The sequence below is a fragment of the Opisthocomus hoazin genome, chromosome 18 (assembly GCF_030867145.1).
Source record: "Opisthocomus hoazin isolate bOpiHoa1 chromosome 18, bOpiHoa1.hap1, whole genome shotgun sequence".
Lineage (NCBI taxonomy): Eukaryota > Metazoa > Chordata > Aves > Opisthocomiformes > Opisthocomidae > Opisthocomus > Opisthocomus hoazin.
Window position 1 is genome coordinate 8729827 of NC_134431.1, and position 19378 is coordinate 8749204.

General features: G+C 53.3%; 1 protein-coding gene across 2 annotated transcripts; it reads right to left on the reverse strand.

Annotated features, from left to right (window-relative positions):
- Nucleotides 1-1059: 1059 nt before the first annotated feature.
- Nucleotides 1060-18733, reverse strand: PKIG (cAMP-dependent protein kinase inhibitor gamma). Of its 2 annotated transcripts, XM_075438598.1 has the most exons (4): nt 18535-18733; nt 13052-13119; nt 3124-3299; nt 1060-1987 (listed from the first exon to the last, which is right to left on the reverse strand). In XM_075438598.1, the coding sequence occupies exons 3-4, from the start codon at nt 3272-3274 to the stop codon at nt 1908-1910; spliced, it is 231 nt and encodes a 76-aa protein (XP_075294713.1). In that variant the 5' UTR covers nt 3275-3299; nt 13052-13119; nt 18535-18733; the 3' UTR covers nt 1060-1907. The 2 variants fall into 2 exon arrangements, with proteins under 2 accessions (XP_075294713.1, XP_075294714.1); XM_075438599.1 differs by lacking the exons at nt 13052-13119; nt 18535-18733 and adding an exon at nt 7495-7643.
- Nucleotides 18734-19378: the final 645 nt, after the last annotated feature.

Genomic DNA, 19378 nt, shown 5'->3' on the forward strand with positions numbered 1-19378 from the left:
GACTGCTGGAGGTCTTGCTTGGTGCACAGTCCCTGTGCACCACCTCTCAGTGTTCTCTGTGTGTGTCAGCGTGAGCCAAAAATACCGTTTGGTGACAGTGAGGAGAGCTGGAAATGGGGCTTAAAGACCCAACTGTGCGGTCAGCCAACCCAGGAGCTACCTGCTGTTTTGCCCTGAGCATGGGGAAATGGGAGCAAGCTCTTGGCCGCCATCCGGGCCCGGAGCTGCAATAGTATCCAGGCAGCTCCGGGAGCCGAGCTGGGGTGCAGCTGCCAAAGCAGCAGATGCAGCCACTACCTGGCTGCCAAATCCTCATTTCCTGTGGGGGGCTGGAGCCATGGACATCTCTGCTGGCCCCATGGCCATCGCTCCTCAGAAGCCCACAGGCAATTCTCCCTCTGTCTGGCAGCCGCTTCTCTACTTATTTATGGCCTTGTTTTCTCTCATAAATCTCAAACTCATAACATTCAGTTCTTTCCTAGGCTGTTAGGGGGATGCTTGTCCCTGTGTCACCAGTGGAGAGTATTTCTCAGGCCAGCTTTTCCTTGTCCCCGCGCCGTCCATCGATCCCAACCAAGCTGTAGCTGCCTCCCGCAGCTCCGGCAGGATCGGCTCTGCCCGGGCTGGGTGAGACCCCAGCAATGTCCTCATAGCTCTGTGCTGCAGAGGGAAGACGCCTCTTCCCACCAGCACTTCTTCTGCTGGTGTCTGGGCCACTCCGCCAAGCCTCAAGCCAGCCTTGACTTCTGGGGCCGTAACGTGGAGGGGAGCAGGGCTGCCACGGGTGGATGAAACACCCGTGGGAAAAGCGCTGCCTGGCAGCAAGCCTGCGAAAGCAGGGGCTGACATTTTGCATTTTCTGTGTCCAACTACGTCTGCTTCCACCTGGGTACTGCAAACGTATGGGGTCTCATGGACCCAAAGGGAAGGGACTCTGTCATAACACAGCTCCATATCTCCCTGCTGCAGGGGGGCTGGTGTAACCGCCCTGCAGCTCAACCAGCTACAAGGCAAAACAGGAAGAAGAAACATCCAGGTAGAAAAAAACACCTTCAGTACTCAAAGGCTGTGTTCTTTATTCCAACAGCTTGTATAGTTTTATCAAACCATCTTTAACACAAAACGTCTCCTAAAAGAGAGAATGATGTGAGATCCTACCAGAGATCATCGCAGCTAACAGATTGCAAAGTTAAGCCTGAATTTCAACAGTCAAACGAGCAAAATGTTTCTCCCCTCCCCTTAACATCATCTTAAAATGCTAAACCCCAAAGAAAAAGATGCCTGTGGCTGGTGCTGCTGGATCTGTAGGTGGAGCTCATCCACACAGAGCTGTGCTTTGGTCCTTTCCTGATGCTAAGCGGCAGCAGCACAGGTAAGTGGTGCTGGACATGAAGGCAGCGGGACTGGCTGGGTCCCCTCCCCACTGCCCACCCTGACGAGGGGCCGCATGGACAGTCCAGAGGCCAGGTCGGGTCTAAGATACAGATAAGGGTGAGGCTTAGAAAAACCAATAACCTAAATTTCTAATCTATGGAAACAGAATAAATAATAGTCTAACTTTGCAAAGGAGGAAGGTACCTTGGACAGGAGTGACTGATGTGTCTATTATTACTGAAATTGTGTTTTCCCCTAGGGGAAAATTGCAGCTAAGGCATCTTGAGAATGGCTCATATCACTACAACCACGGCAGTGTTGCTCTAATTCGTTAGGGATGGGAGCAGAAGTCTTTTGGAGGTGCCAGTCCTTGCACAGCATCTTGTGGCTCTCTAAACAAAAATGGTTGCAGCAGAGGCATTTGACAGACAACTTGCTGTTCCACGTTGGCTTTTGTCCACAGATTCAATCGCAAATTCTTGTTTCATGTTCACAGCAAGGCCCTCCTCCTGCCCATCCCACCCTGCACACTGTCATGGGGAGGGGCTGTTTTCTTGCCCCTTTGGTCTTGTTCCAAGGTCGTTCTCAGAAGAAGTGGCATCTCTTTGGCTTTCTGCAGAAAGGAGGATTGGGAAGAAAGCATGGTTACACTCTGCTGAGGACACAAGCCATCAGTAATTACTACAGCTGATTTTATTCAGATTGCAACCTGAAGACCTATCGCTGCCCTCCTCAGGCCAGATATTCAGCTTAAGAATATTGGGTTCTCCCTTCACGTTCTTGGAGTTCAATGGCTTCTCAACAGGTCTGGTGGTGCTGGGAGGGAGCCTCGGGGCAGGGCTGTGCTCTCCTTGTCTGACCTGTAGCAGCAACTTGCAAGCGCTCCAGGAATATCTGCCCGACAGCCCGGCAGCTACCTGAGCTGCTCTCTGTCAGCAGAGCTCCAATTTGTCCTTTTTGTGGCCGGGTGGATGGACATGTGCCAGTACGGACACGCTGGGGTAATGTGTTTTAAAATATTCTTCTAGTTACAGATTGTATGTTGGAGGAGTGAAAAATGAAAGGGCAAAAAATGAGTTTATCCCCTACGGTGATGCTGTACCTTTTGTGGCTTATTAGTGAAATCGGGCTGGCTGGTTTGCTTGGGCTCTGAACAGAGGATTTATGCTGGTGGTAGTCAGCTGGTTGGCGTGTATTGAGCAGGGTGAAACTGCTGCGTATGGGCTACGGAGGAAGATTTGGAGATGGCTGGTGGTGTTTAGAATTATTTCTGTTGTTATTTAAAATACTGTGGAGCTATTTCAAGGCTGATTTTTTTTTTTTAAAAAAGTAAAACAACCAACAAAGAAAAAGCAAACCACAACCTGTCCTACACTTGATTTTTACAAAGCCTAAGATATATCTGATGTGCAGTTTGCCCTGGGGAGGGTGTTGGTCAGTCCGTGTCCTGTTTGAGCAGCAGTGCCTCTACAAACCAGCAAAGGGCCTTGGCTGGAGCGTGCAGGGAATGTGCTGGGAACCCTGGGACCATACTGTTGGTTGCAAAAGCCCCTCAGCCCGGGGAATCTCCCACTAGCTGGGTGACCACCGAGCGTGAAGGCACTGACTGCAGCCAGGAATGGGATCTCCTCCCGAGCATCTGTATGATGCTCCCAGAGACAGCACTGCTCAGCTGCGCTGCCATGTCGTGCCTTGCCCTTCCAGCCTGGGTGCCAGAAGCTGGGCTTACTGGCGTCTGCGGCAGCTCACCTCCTCCTTCAACGGCAAGGTCACCTAGGTCCTCGGTCAGCTTGCGCATGCTGATGGTGGTTGCATCTCGCTGGATGTCATGGACAGCGTTCCTCCGACCAGCCCGATCGCAGGAAATAAAGTCGGTGTACGTACTGGACTCGACCTCCATTGCATCTCCATACACCTGCAAAATGCTGCGGAGAAAACACAGCTGTGAGGTCAAGGATGCTCAGCAAGCCTCGAGTCACGGCTCCCTCCAGGTTAGGTTGCTCTGTGGAGTTAAATTACAGCATGAAAAAATCGTCCCTGTAACTCTGCTCTGGCTCCTCTAACACGAGCTACTGAAATCTCAGATATCAACCCAGTCATGTGGGGTGGCGTGTTGGGTGACCCCCCCCCATGTTGGGTGACCCCCCCCCCGTGTTGGGTGACCCCCCCCCCGTGTTGGGTGACCCCCCCCCCGTGCTGGGTGACCCCCCGTGTTGGGTGACCCACCATGCCGGGTGACCTGTGGCGTCAGGTGACCCCCCCATGTTGGGTGACCCACAGAGCCAGCTGAGGACAGGTAGGCAGGAAGGATCCACCCCAGCTGCCTGACTGGCCCTTGTTCTGTCTTTCCATTGCAAAGCAAGGCAGAGCAGGCGTTTGCCTCTCCTTTTGAGCTTCTGGCCTTCTCCTTTAGGAGCTGCAAAGTTGCTTGCAGAAGCTGTCTCCTACAGAAAAAGTTCTCCTTCCTCCTCAAAATGCCACGGGAGCTTTGAACAGAGGCCAGATTTGGCTCCCCGCGGGGGGTGTGTGTGTGTGTGCTGATCCAACCTGAATTTGTAATGGGAAACGATCAGTCTCCAGTGGAAACCCCCTGGGAAGCTGGGGCAGCAGGGCAGCGTTTAGAGGTGCGGGGCTTTGGATCAGTCCTGGCATCCACTGGCTGTCGGATGTTGCTGAAAAAGTGTTGGGCTGGACTGCTTCGAGACAAGCACTTCAACATGTGAAAATCAGCCCTGCCGCGAGCTGTCTGGATCCCTTCGCTCCAGGCTTGTGTCGGTGCCAAGCGCAGAGCACGAAGAAAGGCTCGGAGCGGCCACTCGTCACCCGCGAGCTCTGCTGTGAGCCAGCTCTTAGCTCAGCCCAAAGAGTCCTTAAGTTGTTGGTTTTCATTTTAGCTGGCAGATTAACTTGCCAGCATTTGTGCAGCGCGCAGGGTCCAGGGAGCTCAGCAGCTCGGGGAACGTATCGCAGGCGCGCTGGGTCCTGGGCACAGAGCTAGCGAGCACACGCTGCCTCTGCAAAACCTGGAGCTCTGGGTTCCTTCTCCCCTTTAGTCAGTCTCTGTCTGTTTTTCTGGGTGGAAATTAGAGATTAATAGCTGGTTTATCTCCATTTTTGCCCACTAAAAAAATGCCTTTAGCCCTGCTGGTGTTGTCAATACTAGAAGGAGGTCCTGATGAGAAATGCTCGTGTGCAATGAAAAAATTCAATTTCTTGTCATTCACTTGCTTTTGTGTCTTGGAGTTAATGACGTACGGAGACAGTTGCTTCGCCTCCTGTACAAATCCTGCTTAATATTCATCTTCCTACCAGGGAGATCTGCTGGCACACCACCAGCCTGGGCAGGAATCACACTCCTCACTCTGTAATCCCCGATGTTATGGCAGTAGAAAGAAGATGCTGGCGAAGATGCAAACGCCAGGATAAAAGAGGTTAAGTTCTCCCAATTCCTGAGATTGAACAGGGTGCAGTAACCTCAAACTTTCATAAATCCAGTACATTTTTGTAGCCCCAGGGACTCCTCTCTTGTGCTGATGCCGGCTCAGGGAGCGCTGACACTGGCTCACAGGTGGGACGTGGGGCTTGGACCACCCAGACGTCCCAGGAGAACCTGAGTCTCAAAACCCAGTAAATCCTTGCAAACACCCGGCTCCTCCCAAGGCTTGGCATCCATCTAGCTTCTGTGAAATCGGCCCTGGGAAAAGCCGCATCTTTTGCCCTAGGAAGAGATCCCAGCTGTTGTTTTTCCTCCTCTTCCCTCCTTCCTTTCCAGGCTTGCCCTTCCCGAGATGAGGCGCCCGCTCTGGGTGCAGCAGGCTGGCTGATCTCAGTGAGCAAAGCACCTTTTCCCCGGGACAGGACAAGCATCCATCATTCCCAGACAACTCCTCCTCGCAGCTCATCGGAGCCCAGAAGCTGCTGATCTTCTGTAGCTGCTGGCCAGATGTCACACAGACTTGGGAGGCTTCCCTAAGCCTGGGTCCATCTCCACATCAGCGAGGCCAATCCAGACCTGATATGCTCAGGAATCCTGCCCTTGCACCAGGGGCTGGACCACCCGGTTTGCAGGACGGACTCCACAAACTGGGGAGCAGGAGCCGACCAGCCCTGGGACGCAGCGTTTTCCCGGTGTCCTGTGACGTAGCAGCCAACGGTGGATGTGCTCCACGGCGGCAGTGCTGTGCCGAGGGACTAAATGCCCCTTCACATGGGAACAGGATGGGATCTTGATTTAAAAGAAGGGAAGGAACCCAGCGTGCAGAAGCAGGTCCTGCTCGGGGCCGCTTTGGGTCCCGGCTCGGTGGCCGGGAGATGGCGTGTGTGATTTATTTTCCATGGCTGGGAGAGTTCCTGCCTTCGGCTATCCATGCAAAGAGCTGGAGAGAGGCGGATTTATGAGAAAACCTTTCAAATTTGTGTGGTTCCTTCAGGATTTTCCAGGTGGGCAGCTCTCAAAAGCCTTACAAGCAGACCCCTCCCTGCTGACAGAGGCACTCCAGCCTCAGCCTCCGGGAAGATGCTGGACCGAGAAGGTGATGGGAGCAGCTGCCTCAATTTTTGATAGAAAAACCTGGTTTTTCAAAGAGCATTTCCACATTTCCAGGCAGGTGCAAAACAGTTCAGTGGGTTTTTAGTCAGTGGAAACATCTTTTAACATCTGCCAGGGACTAGAAAGGAACCACTTTCCCTGTTGCCCACGTAGTTGAACCTGAAACTGCGTCACCGTGGACAGTCATTTAGCGGTGGCAGGGGGTGCAACAGGGGGTGCATCACCCGCTGGCTCCCCACCTTCATTTTTTCCTACTGCCGTGGGCTGGTGGGGGGAGATGATGTGCCAGCTCTTGCCAGGCATTGCAGCAATTAGCCCACAGCACACAAATACACTGCTCAAAGGGTTTCCAGGGTGCTTCAAAGAGATGATTCAACTTGTCCCCAGAGGGTCGTTCTCTGCCTCCCTTTCCTCCTTGCTGCTGACGGCAACAGAAATGGTCCCTGCACCCTCGGTGCAGCGGGCCAGCCCGTGGGGACAGGGCGGGGGCTGTGTGGCATGGTGACAAAGGCCATGGGCAGGGGCCTGGGACCTGCTGCCAGTTGCAGACTCCTCAAAAGCTTTCTGTGCTGCATCGAGGGAGGCTGTGGCCCCTCCACCATGGGGATGCAATGCTGACTGGCCCAGAGCAGCAGGCCACGAGTGACAAAGCCCCTCGCAAGCTGCCACAGGCACCAAACGTGTCCCCAGAGCCACCTCTGCTTCCCCAGCCTGCTGAAATAACCTGGCTCAGCTGAACCTGTCATTTAGCCTCAACTTCTTTTTCCATAGTGTCTTGCGAGGACTAAAAAATCTGGAGCTGTAATAGTCTTGGCTTTGCTGGCATGGACTCGGCTTCCGGAGCGGTTTTGCTGTCGGACTAAAGCTGGGTTTGCGGCATTTCCCAGAGAAGTCACCCAGCAGCTGACGGAGCAGCTGGCTCTGCTCTGGGGTCTGCAGCTAAACCGGCCCTACCCACCCAGGGCTGAAATGTACCCATTTAGAGGGTGGATGCTAATAAATTACAGGGTTAAATGTTTCTTCTGCCTTTTGGTAGAAGAAACTGGGGCATTCCTTTTGGGTCAGCTGAGTGCCCCTCCTGGTGCCACTGACAAGCCAGCGTTTAATTTCCTTTTTCCCCCTTGCCAGTTTCTCCACAGCACAGATCGCAGGGACTACGAGCAAATAGTTACTGCAAATAATATCAGAGTGGCAGACAGATGACCTGGAAACACCATGGGCAGGTTAAACTCGACACAGGGCCGTGCGCCTGCAGAGCAAACGCAAGCCCTGCGACCCGAGCCAGCAGCCGGGGTCTGACTCCGAGGGATCGGATGGATGTCAGTCACACCCGGCCTCGGACTCCAGTTTCAAGGAAACCCTTCGCATGATATTGCATCTGTCCCTTCTCTAGGTTAAACTGTAAGCTTTTTATGGCTCGGAAGGGCTATTTTTGGACTCTGCACTGATGCTGGCTGCCAGCAGGCTGTGCTGAATTCAGCCTGCGTCCCCTCCGCCGCCTGCTTTGCCTCTCCTTTCTGCTCTGCCTCGCTTACCTCTTGCCTTCGTTAGTACTTTCCTCTCCACCTAACCGGCATTTGCAGTGAGTGCAAAGGGTCTCTGGGTCAGAGAAACTCCCTTTCATGTCTGCATGGCATCCGTGGCACTTCTGGGCGTAAGGCAGCTCAGTCCCCTGCTTGGACATCCTTGCCCCGTGGGGCAGCCAGCAGAGCGCTCCTGGGCTGCTGTAAGGAAGGAGGTTCAAAGCTTAAGCAGAGCGGTGGCTTTCCCTGCTTAGCTAAGCCTGGATCATCGCCTGATCCCGCCCTGCTTTCCGTTGGAGACCTCCCTGTTGCCCGGGGGCGAGCGGGGGCAGCTCCCTGCCCGCCGTGCTGCCCCTGGGACACCCGAGGAGGGGAACCCTGGCCCCTGGCCCCGCTGCAGCCCCAGCAGGCAGCCCCGAGGGCAGGGGCCGGGAGGTCGAGGTCCGGGGGACAGGAGCCCCGGCAGACTCACTGCCCGGGGTGCTGCTGCCCGGCGGTGGCCTCGCGCCAGCCCGTTGGCAGTGGCAGTTGGGACCAACAGCTGTGGGCTCTGGCTGGAGATGGCTCCCTTGTCCCACAGCCCGGCCGGGGACGTGCCCTCCTGCCTGCTTGGTGTCACACCAGAGGATCTAACACTCTCTTTTTGTCCCCAAACTTCTGGAGTCATAAAGCCACGAAGCCAAGCTAAACCTCGCTGTGTTTCTGGGGTGAAATGTCAAAGTTCTGCCGGGGAACAGGGATGTGACCCCTTCTTCTGCTCATGCATCGCATCCCACTTCTCTTCATTGCCAGCCTGCAGGGACCAAGCCATGAAGTTCCTATGGTCGTCTTCGAGCCTTCCGCATCGTGCAGTGCCCCTTGCCCTTTCATTCCAGGGTACAGTGGCTATTATTAGACCTCTCCTGCTGGAGCCAGGTCCATAACAACAGCAAAACATACTCAACAGCCCTGCTGGGCTTTTAAAATATTTACAGTGTAAGATGGTTTATTGCGGAGGGGGGCCTGGTAGAGCACAGAGACAAGAGCACCGGGATTTCTGTGCTCCCTGCGGGTCTGCTGTGAGGTTTCCTGCTGGGAGAGTCGCACCCAGCGAGGAGGAAAAAAAATCCCGTAGGGCTGAAGCCAGCACTTGAGGTCAGGGGGTTTCCACCAAGTGCCTGACAACTTCCAGCTGGAATTTCAGCGAATTTTCCACTGGCTTTTGTCTGGGAACATACGCGAGGGGTTGCACATCAAAGGAGGAGGGCTCTGAAATCGCGTTATCAGGGCTAGAGAGTATTTTTAGACCTGTACTCGTGCCTTCAAAGCCTTGCTATGGCTCATGACCCCCACGCACTAGAGCTTAGATCTGTGGCCAGAAGCCGAGCTGAAGCTGTGGATGTCACGTTGGGAGCCCAGTCTGGAAGCGGCTTCATATGCAACAAGCACTGGTAAGGCTGGTGGCAGGGTCTGCGCCAGGCACAGAGCACCCCTGCTTTCCTGCTGGGTCTATGTCCTCCAAAATGTGACAGTGGTGGGTCTCGCTGGCCAGAGTGGATGTGCTCCAGACTGCTGAGCCCCGAGTTTCCCGGCTGGGTGAGAAAACAGGCAGGACCAGGGCAGCAGCCTGATCTACCAGGGCACGTGTATCCATCTCATGTGCTGAACAGCTTCTTTCCAGGCAAGAATAGCATGGAAAAGCCTCACCACACTTCAGTGGTGAAGAGGTGTCAAGGTTGGGCATAGCACATCGGTATTTCTGGAGGCTTTTGCTGTGGCTTCTCCAGCCACTGCAGTGGTTTTGCAGAAATAGAGCTTCTAGGCTTCTCTAGGACTTGGTGGAAACATAATTCACATAGGAGGACAGCAGATACCACAGGGGGACTAAGGCTTGGTGTCCATAAACAGATCCCTTTTTCTGCTTTGGCCTGGTTTTACAGTATAAAGATTACTTCATGCCTGTAGAACTGGTAACTAATTGCTTAGCCCCAGGTTTAAGATTAGGCTTGGATGGACTCCTCTATGACTTCACAAACCTTGCATTTAACTCTACCAAGCTCTCCAAACTTCCTCCTTGCCTTCAGCATGTCCCCAGGAACCCCCGCCGGAGTGTCCCTGCTGTCCCAGGGCACCTCCCACTGCCCCACGTCCTCCTGGCCACTGCCAGGCTCCCAGCTGACATAAGAGATGCTCCAGCCAAATTTCAAAACCACAGCTGACCCTTGGCATCGGGTAGGGTGAGTCCTTACGTGCACTGCTGCGGTCCCCAGGGGAGAGGGGAAGGCTTGAGGAGGAGTGGGGGAGGCAAAAGGGGATTGCTCAGCCCTGTCAGCATCTCGTTAGCATCAGGGTGTGTGGGCGATGCTGGGAGGGAGCTGCCTGTCCAGCCGTCTGTCTGTCTGTCTGCCGAGAGGGCAGCCCGGTGCCCAGCTCTGGCTGCGCGGCACAGCCAGCCTGCATCCCCATGCCTGGAGCAGGCAGCACCCCGCTGCCAGTCCCCACGGGGCATGGGTGCTGAGCATCTGCTTCAAAAATCCTCTGCCACGAGAGGAATCAGTTTGCCTTGGCAACCAGGGTTTGATGGAGCTCTCTGCTCCTCCCTCCCCTCAGCACCGAGCCTCGGCTGCAGCTTAAGCCTCTTCTGCAGCTTCTCACTAAGTTGATTAATGGAAATAATTGGTCTCTTCATGTATCTGGAGACTGTTGCCGTGACAGCAGTTGTATTTTTGTTTTGTTCCCAGGTCGGGCTTGTTTTTCACATCCCACAGCTTTGAGGTGCTAGTAAATCAGGGCACTGATTCTCCCCCCAGCTCCGAAAGATGCACATCCCTCCAAGGGATGGGGTCTCGGACCAGGATGAGGCACGCTATGCCCCGGCCAGCCCTAGGACATGGCAGGCTGGCATCCTTCTCCCCTCCGTTTTTCACCCCCTCAAGCCAGGCTCGCAGTGGGTGGATGCGGCGCTCTGACTTCTGCACAGCAAGGAGCAGTGAGCCAGAGCCCTCGTGTTCACCCAGCATGGCCACGAGCACCCGTTCCCTTGTCAGCCAGCACCCATGGGCCTCTCTGTCCCTGCAGAGACCCTTTCAAAGCTGTGAGGAGTATGAGGCTATGAGTCCCTTCTCCATTATTTTTGTTGTCTCCCAACTTCTTACTTAGCTGCCTTTATCTGTCAACATATTTTCACATGAACAAAACCAGTGACTGTGTGGAAGATCTGCTAACGCCTGAAGTTGCAAAGCAGATGAACCACAGACCAGTCACTTTAAACCCTTCAGCTGCAAAAGTCCCACGGCTCCTGTATCAGGCATGTCCCAGCAAGACTCCTGTGTTATCCTTGCTTGTGATGTGCAGACATCCCATCACGCCTGGGCCACGGGGTGGATTCCTTTGCGGTGGGAATCCCCTTCAGGCTTGGGTTCCCTGTCTTCCCCCAAATCACTGAGGAAGAAAAGTCCCTGCTGTATTTCACCTCAAAGGCTGGAAACTCCCCAGCAGTCCCACAGCTCTGCTGATGACACCAAGGCACTGACCTCTTGAGTGAGCATCACCTACCCAAACCCCACTGCAATTCCTGGCCTAAGGATGCTCACCTCCAGCACAACCTCCCCAACACCTTGCAGGCTTCCCTGGGAAAGGAGAAGTCAAATAAGCACAGATGAGATGCAGGTGGGGCTGTTTTCTAGCACAGCTGCCCTGGTCACCTATAAAAGGAAGGTGAAGGCACAGTAGGTCTTGATGGGATAGCTCTGTTTCTGGGTGGAGGAAGACCTTTCTACAAGGACACAGGTAAGCAAGAATGGTCTTTATTTTTATGTCCAACAGGAAAAAGAGAAATTTTGTCCAGCTTTTCTTTGTGATCTGAGGATTTGAGCTCTGCTGCTGTGTGAGAGCAGTGTTTGCATGGCTGGGAAGGAGAGCTGAGCTTGGAAGTGGTGTTGTGCAGGCTGTAACTATGCAGTTTGGGCTGCTGCTGGTTGAGGAGACTCTGCTTAGCACAGGGTGCATGAAGCTGAGAGCCACCTGCCTTGGTGTTTCCTCATTCAAGCTTGCACAATCCCGTAGGAACTTGTATCCAGCATGGAAAGAGTCCTTCTGACTCGCTGTGGTGTAAGGGGCTGAGCGAGAAGCTGTGAAACCTCCTGAGGTTCGAGAGCCCTGGCAGCTCCCAGCAGTGCCTAAAAATAACCAGGGCCACTCTTCAGAGTGTCAGTGTGGAATGAGGCTGATTAGCAAAGCCTGGCTTAGCTCTGCTCCCTGGAGCTGGCTGCCCTGTCTCTCCACCCCACTGCACAGCAGAAAGCACCAGCAGGACTCCCAGCCCAGGGCAGGGGCAGTGCCTGCCTTGGAACATGGGAGCAGGGGGAAGGTCTGCCTTCGGGAGCTGTGAGCAGGGTTAGGTGGCTGAGATGCTGCTATTGGTGCTTTACACGCAATAGCAAAGGGAAGCGTAGGAGTTAAACGCCGGCTGGCAGCAAGAGGTGTCTGAGCTAAGCCCTTTCAAGTGGCTCCGTGGCTTCTGTTACCCACTGGCATCAGTAACCCCTTTGGCTGTGCTGCCCTGCTGGGACCCCTGCCTGGACAGGGAAAGCTTTACTGGCCTGCACACCCCCTTCTCTGAGTATTTCTGTGATGGCTGGAGAAATTCTGTACATCTGTGCCAGGTGATAGCAGCTTCTGATCCTTTCTGTAGGCAGGGTAAATCTGCCTGCGTAAGCCACCGGGGATGTGACATTCAGACACAAGTTGAAGTGGTGCTCGAGACGTGCCTGTAGTGTTACACTGGGGATGCGCAGTGATCCTGGCAAGTTACAGTCAGAAAAGGGAAAGCTTCTAATGAAATGATTTGCTAACTATTTTTATGGACCACTGAAATGCAGCCGGGGTGTAGAAGGACACAGGGTGTCTCTAGCATACACAGGAAAGGTGCTGCATGCAAGAGACAAACTGGTCTGAGAGACCTGCAGGATGAAAGTCTACATGCACCAAAGAGTCCTGAGATCCTGTGTTGCAAGATCTGCAAACGCTACGGCGGTGGCAGCTCTGTGCAAGGGAAAGCTCAGTGCAGGAACAAGAGAAAGCAGCAGGATGACCTGAGGGCTGAGGAGATGCTCTGAGCGTGGGAGCCATGCGAGACAAACCATGGAAAGGGCTGACTGAGCTAGCAGATCTGCCACTTACGTGAGCCCCACAAAAGGTCAAGCTTTGAGGGTTCCCTGGATCTTGCTGGGCTGCCTCTATGTGCAGAGCCAAACTCATTTGCACAGTTATGTACAGGCAAACCATGTTCCCGTGCAAAGCGTGCGGGAGCCTGTGGGCAGCGTTTGCACGCGACATCCCCGTCGCTGGCAGGGGAGATGGCATGCGGCACCGCTCGCCCTAGGGCTGCCCTTAGCCAGCCTTGGAACGTGGCTTGGTACAAGTGCATGGCTGTGAAATATGGAAAATACAGCAGGAAAGTCATTACAGCAGAGATGTTGATATTTTTTTCCTCTTAGCAGCTTTCTAGTATTTAGTAATTCAGAATACAGAGGGAGGTCAAATGACTTGATGAAACAGGAAAAACATTCCTGTGTATACAACCCTGTGAATCAAAATTATATCTGTCCATAGTGTGACTCCCTACCTGATTTAGTTGACTTTCCTTCTGGACATGACTTCAGACTAGTTTCTTACGCAGCAAGGCAGCAGCTTCTGGGGAAGGAAAAGAAAATAAACGTAAGAAAACATTGTCTGTGCTGTTGTTGGGCAGCACGAAGCTCAGCTGCTTTTTGCACCGCCTGCGACTAGGACGGCAAAGGGGACGTGGGGTCTGGCAGGGCTCTGCCCAGCAGGCGCAGCCGAAGCCCAGCTTGGCGAGCACGGAGACCCCAAGCGAAGGGCCGTGAGGTGGTGGTGTCCGCACGGCACCTTCTTGGGAGGGTTTCTGCTAAGAGATCTGCCTTCTTGAGTCTAAGAGCAAGGGAAGTCCAGCCATGGGCCTGGCTTCACAGAGAAGTTCTCTCTGGTTTTGCTTCTCCTTTTGTTAACCTCGTGTGGGTGTGCTGGGGAGAACTGAAGCCACTTGCGTCTCCTGACCTGCGCTGCGGGGGACCCGGCAGCTGCCTTGCGAGTATAAATGAACATCGGTTTGCAGCTCCACTGCCCTTCAAAGAAGTGAAACTTCCATATCGGCCTCTCTGAGGCAAAAGGGGAAGTTTGATCTGGTACTTTTGGTCGCCTTGCTGGGTCTGTCTCCTGCTCCTTGGGTTTCTTTGCTGTTTGTGCACAGCTGTGCCTTCTCCTGCTGGCCCCAGGCCCTGCTCAAAGACATTTCCTCTGTGGCCTTCCCATCTGTGGGTGCATTGCAGTCTCCTGACATGCAGAGCCCAGCCAACAGGACACTTGCTTATTTTAGCAGCTGTTTCAGTTTTCAGGCTTTTTGGAACATCATGGACTGTTTTTTCACTTTGTCCCAGGGACAGATATCAGCAGAACAGAAAGCAAGAGATGAACCATTTAACCATATAAACAGTAGCTCATTCAGCAATTCATCTGTCTAGCCCATTGGGGTTGAGTACCACTGACTGGAACCATTCCCCATCATTTTCCAAGCTGGGACAGATCTACAGCCTTGCTCTTTATTTTTCTGACCCACTTTTGAAACTCCCCAGTTGCTGGAGCCGACTAATTGCTGGCTCTGGCCCTGCTTCAAGGACAGGGCACTTGCTGCTTCTGTGTGTCAGTTTGCCCATCTGTTAAATGGAGCTATTAATACTCGCTCCCCTCGCTAGATGCTTCAAATATTTGTAAAGCACTTTCAGATCTGCAGATGACAGGATTACAGAAGTGGAAAATACTAATTATGATCAGGACAGTAGCCAAACAAAGATACAGGGATTTAACAATACACTTTTGTTAGTGTTTACCCCATTTACAGAGAAGTGCTTACTGGAAACACTGCAACGGAAAAGAAACGGCATTCTCACAACTCTGGGAATATGCATTGCCCTTTTGGGGCACCAAGCAGGCAAACAAAAGCAGGAAGGAAGAAAGCCAGCTTTGGAAATCCATGAGTCTTTATTTTCCGCCTTTGCCTTCCTGCCTTGCTCTGGCTCATGTGTTACGCAGCCCAAGCAGTCAAACCTCCAGCACTTCAGATGTGTTGCAAAATATCTCGGCGTACATGGCCCTCTGCCAGGAGAAGCTTAAAGCAAACTGGAGCAATGATGCTCTGAAGTAGGGGTTCTCACTGAGCAGCCCTGTTCCTGATGGGATGTGGGGAGCAACCCCCCATTTTATTTCAAAAAAAGCTGATTTTTGGAGACAAACTCTTTAGCAACTGATATTGGCTTTCCAACCCTGCAGCCTTGGCTCTGGCTAGGTGTTTGTGCCCATAGCCCTTGCTTGGGGATCTAGAGCCTGCAAATCGGAAGCTGGGCCCCTTGTTCCACCCCCAATGGCTCATCCTCTTCTGGATCACCCAGTTCTGCTGCTCCTGGGGTGATAGGCAGAGCTCTGCAGGTCCCTCTGTGCAAAGGCCAGGCTGTATCCCACACAGGGAGCTTGGGGATTTAAGGCTGGTGAGGTGGATTAGTCCACGCAGTGTGACTAAGGATGGGCTAAAGTAACTCATTAAAGAACACTTTACATCTCCTAATCTAGTCATACAAGCAATCCGGGTACCATGGCTTATTTTGGGACCCCTGTGGAAATGTTCATGGGACAGCTAAATGTCCATACCCCATCAGGAATGAGTTACAAAGGCACCAGCATGATGCACGTGTTAGGGGTTCAGATTCCCTCCGTGTTCATCAGCTGTTACCCAAAAGGAACAAACACACGAAACAAACTTGGCGCTCTCAGCGCTGCTTCAGAATGAACCTATGTTCCAAACAACCCCAGAATGCTTTTTGGCAGAATTCAGCATTATTCTACACAACAGCTGTTATGGTGCTGCTTTTGATCCAGAGAGGAAATCCTTTCTGGTTTCACGCAAGGTGACGGCAGCGGGGAGAAGGCCGTTCTCGTGTCTCTAGGCTCCTGGGTAAGCAGGCTGCAAGCATCGCTGATCAGAGCGGCAGCCCGGGCCTCCCCGAGCAGGCTGCGACTGCCTCATTCAGTGCCCTGTACCCAGCGGCAGCTGCAATCCTGGGCCTCGGAGGGGCAAGAAGACTTGTAATTGTAGTGGAATGTTTTTCATAAGTCACTAATTACTCTGAACCAGGAGGTTTTATAATGCTTAAAATGCAATATCCTCTTAATCATACCCAGGACTGTTTTGTTACCGAGATAACTACCTGATATCCATTAAAATACCTTCTGAGCTCTTTGTTCCAGTGCTATCTCATGGCAACGAGCGCCACAGATTAATTACACTTTGTAGAAACAGTATTTCCAGTAAAGCTGATGACGCTCTGGTGGGGACACGTTTGGCTTATGACATCACTGCAAGTATCAACAGAAGTTGGCATTTTGGTGCTCACTAGGGAGTTCCCAGGGCAGCAGCCTGTGACCAGCAACGTGCCGGCGTGGAGGAGCTGTGCAAAGAGCACCGAGCCTCGCCGGGGCTGTGCTGGAAGGAAGCATTTTGGAACTTGCCGCGCAAATGACAAGCGTGTGGTGTAAAGTCTATACCCCCGCAGGCTCAAAGGGAGTGAGAGTTTTGAAATGGGGGACTGGGTGGTTCATAGTCCAACTGCTGTCCTTCCTGCTCGCGCCACAGGTGCTGGCTGAGTCCTGGAGCGATGCCTCGGCCTCTCTAACTGCCGTCATGAGGAGCTGGGGACAAAGTCTGTGCAACAGCTGAACCTTCCCTTCTCACTGGTAGGTGTTGGCAAGCCTTGAGAGCAGCTCCCACTATGACTTGGCTTTTTCTAGTCATGGGCTAGAGACGACTAGAAGTGTGGGGATTTTTTCTCTCATCCTGTCTAAGAAATGGATACTGTGTTGGAAAACTTGTTTTCTGGATCAGTCCCTTTATAAAGCTTTGGTGACACTAAGGAAACACTTAGGAGCATGGAGAAACAACTGGATCTTGGCTTTGAATGTGAAAATGGGAGAGAACAGAACAGGGTGGCATAGAAAGGCAGACAAAAAGCTGAGGCTTCTGCTGTTCCTTATGGACTTGCAGATTAATCCTGGATTCTGCCACACACCTGTTTGAGCCCAGGAAAACCATCTGCTTTGTGTGTAGCCCATGTAAAACAGTAATAACGCTGGTGTTTGGTTGCCCAGACAGGCTGGGGGGATTAATGCCCAGCAGCATACTGCAGGAACTGGCTCTGAGATGTGGGACATCAGGAAATCTCAGCAACTTGGAAAATGCTTTCCATTGTTATTTTGGGGAGCAGGGTTGTATGCCTGTGGGTATTCTAAGCGGGCTCAAAAGTGGATGTACCTTTCTTTGGGATAAGAGGATAAGGAAAAAAGCGAAAACCCCACATTCTAGCTCACGGTGTGCCTGTATACCTCGTCAGGATCAGCCACTGAGTACAGAAATACCAGGTGTTTGGAAGATGCATGGCTATGAACATTCTTGGGTTTCCATCTCTCCATGACCCAGCTGCCTACACTGGGAGCCCACGTACTATATTTAATGGTCTCCAGCTCTTTGAGGCACCTGAGTCTGCACTCTCTGGAAAGTATCCCTGACAATGAAGGCATGGGGGACTCGTAGGTCTGTGTTGAGCTTGGTCTGAAGGACTCAATGCCCTGATCTGTGTTTGACATATATTAAGCACTACCGATGCATCCATGTTTGCACGGCTGTTTAACCTGCATCTGCTCTATGAATGAATCCAGGCATTGAGTAACTCTTTGTCCATCCTTCTTTCCCAAACACCATCCCTCATGAGAGCAGAAACATGACAATTTCTCAGTTGGCATGGTGGCCCTTTCCAGCTGAGAGTCTCGGAAGCCAAGGTGTGCCCTGCAGCTACCCAAGCCAGGCATGCCGACCTCGTCACAAGCAAAGAGCCCAGAGCTTGAGGAGCTGCAACCAGCTGATGGCCTCTGCCCTGGCCAAGCCATCCCCACACCGCAAGTCTCCTCTTGCCCTTGCACTGCTGCAGCATCCCTGCTGCAGCTGCCTCTGGCTAATTGGAGCCCAGCATGTCCTCCTCCTAGTTTGTGCCATCAGCCCAGCCACCCTGGGATTGCTTCTGGGTTCATGGCTACACGTGGCTCTTGTTCCATAGGCGTAGTAGGGGGTTCCACTTACCCCTTCCAAGCAAAGGGAAACGTTTCCTAAACACCCCTTTGGGGCCAAGGCATTAGATGCATGTGAAAGCTCACCACCACAGCTCGCTACCAGCTGCTTAGGGGAATCCAGAGGGAGGAGAGAAAGACACACAGACCCGAGGTGAAGGAATTTGCAAAGCCTCCTGAGAACACCACACAGCAGTTCTTTTTTTATCTCAAGCCTTTGCCTTTTGAAACATTTGCTTGGAAAGCTGCATGCCAAGGAGTCTCCGAGCCTACTTCTGCCACCACGCTCTGCAAAGCCCTCGCTCACGCTTTGAAGAAGAGCCTCGGGCAGCCCCGCAGCTCCCGGCAGCCCTGAGGCTGGATTTACACCACAGCCCTGTGCAGATGGCATGCTGGGCTCCTGTCGCACGGGCTGGCATCTGTTCCCACGCGAGCACAGAGCCTCCCTGATGCTGTAAGGGATTCCCTCTGGTGAGTCGCTCAGAATAAATGGACACAAGTCAGAAACTCAGCCAGAAATCCCCGTGGGGGTCACTGATCCACGCTCCTTTGTGATTTCTAACTGCAGAGTCTGCTCTCCTTGCTACCCCGTCGCAGCACGTACTGAACTGCGTTATTTTCCAAGTGAAGCAGCAGCCACCTTCCTGCCATCAGCCTACGAACGGCTGCTCCCAACAAGCAGAAAAACCAGGATGCAGCTTAGTTTTTTTTCAGCCCACGGTCTGGGGGCAGCAAAAATCTTGCTGTTCACAATTGGTTCTGTAAAAGTTAACTGTATCCCTAAACAAACCACCCGTTCGCAGCGCAGCGCCGGGGGCAGCAGGAGAGCAGCCCCTCGCTGCGCGCCCATGCGGGTCTCCCGGCCGTCGCAGCCCATCGCCTGCCCTACGCGCCCGCAGCAGCGCGCACAGCCCTACTTACGGCCACCCCGGCTCCCGCTGCTTCGCCAATCCCAAGTTCCGCGGTCCCACCGCCGAGGAAGAAACCGAGGATGGATCACACCCTCCTGGCGTCTCTGCCTGCTGTGGCGAGCAGCCAAGCCGGCCGAGGGAGTCGCAGCCAGTTTCAGACTTGCAGTTTCCTCGTACTGGGAGCTGCTAAATGAAGTTGCACTTCTGGGGCCGAGGGGCGTGTTCTCCTCCCCTCCCGAGTCAGTCCCTGCCTGCTGTAATCCAATGCTCAGCCTGATGATGTCAAGCAGCTAGCGCTCGGCTCCTACCTTACAGTCGGCAGGAGGGATCTGTTTCCTTCTCACGGCGATCTTTGTTTAGCTTCGCCTTGTAACCCCATCTCCCGGCAGCTGCATGTGCCCGAACATCCTTCCTTCGATGCTCAGCGCTGTGGCTTTTGCTGCAGGGCCCTTCCTCCTGCCCGTGGTTCCCCAGGCTTCTCCGGTGCCGGGCTCGGGTGCAGGTCCCAGCTGCATCCCGCCGTTCATCCTCTCTGTCAGGGCCTGGCCAAAGGCACCGTCGCACCCTGTGCAGCCTGACCTATTTTACCAGCTGTAGTGCCAGTGAGGTGTCTCCCAGGAAAAAAATAGCTTTGTGGTTTTTTAGAGTGTCTTTTGCTCTGCAGATTCCCACGGGGTAAGATCCAAGCGTGCTTCAGCTTATCTGACCTGGGGTGCCAGCATAATTTTGGGGTGAAACACAGAGTTGATGATAGCAGCCAGATTTAAGTAGGGTAAGATGCTTAGGGCAAGGCAATACCACATATCAAGCACAAACCTTTGTATCCTCCCTGCTGTGAAGCACAGCCCAGGAGC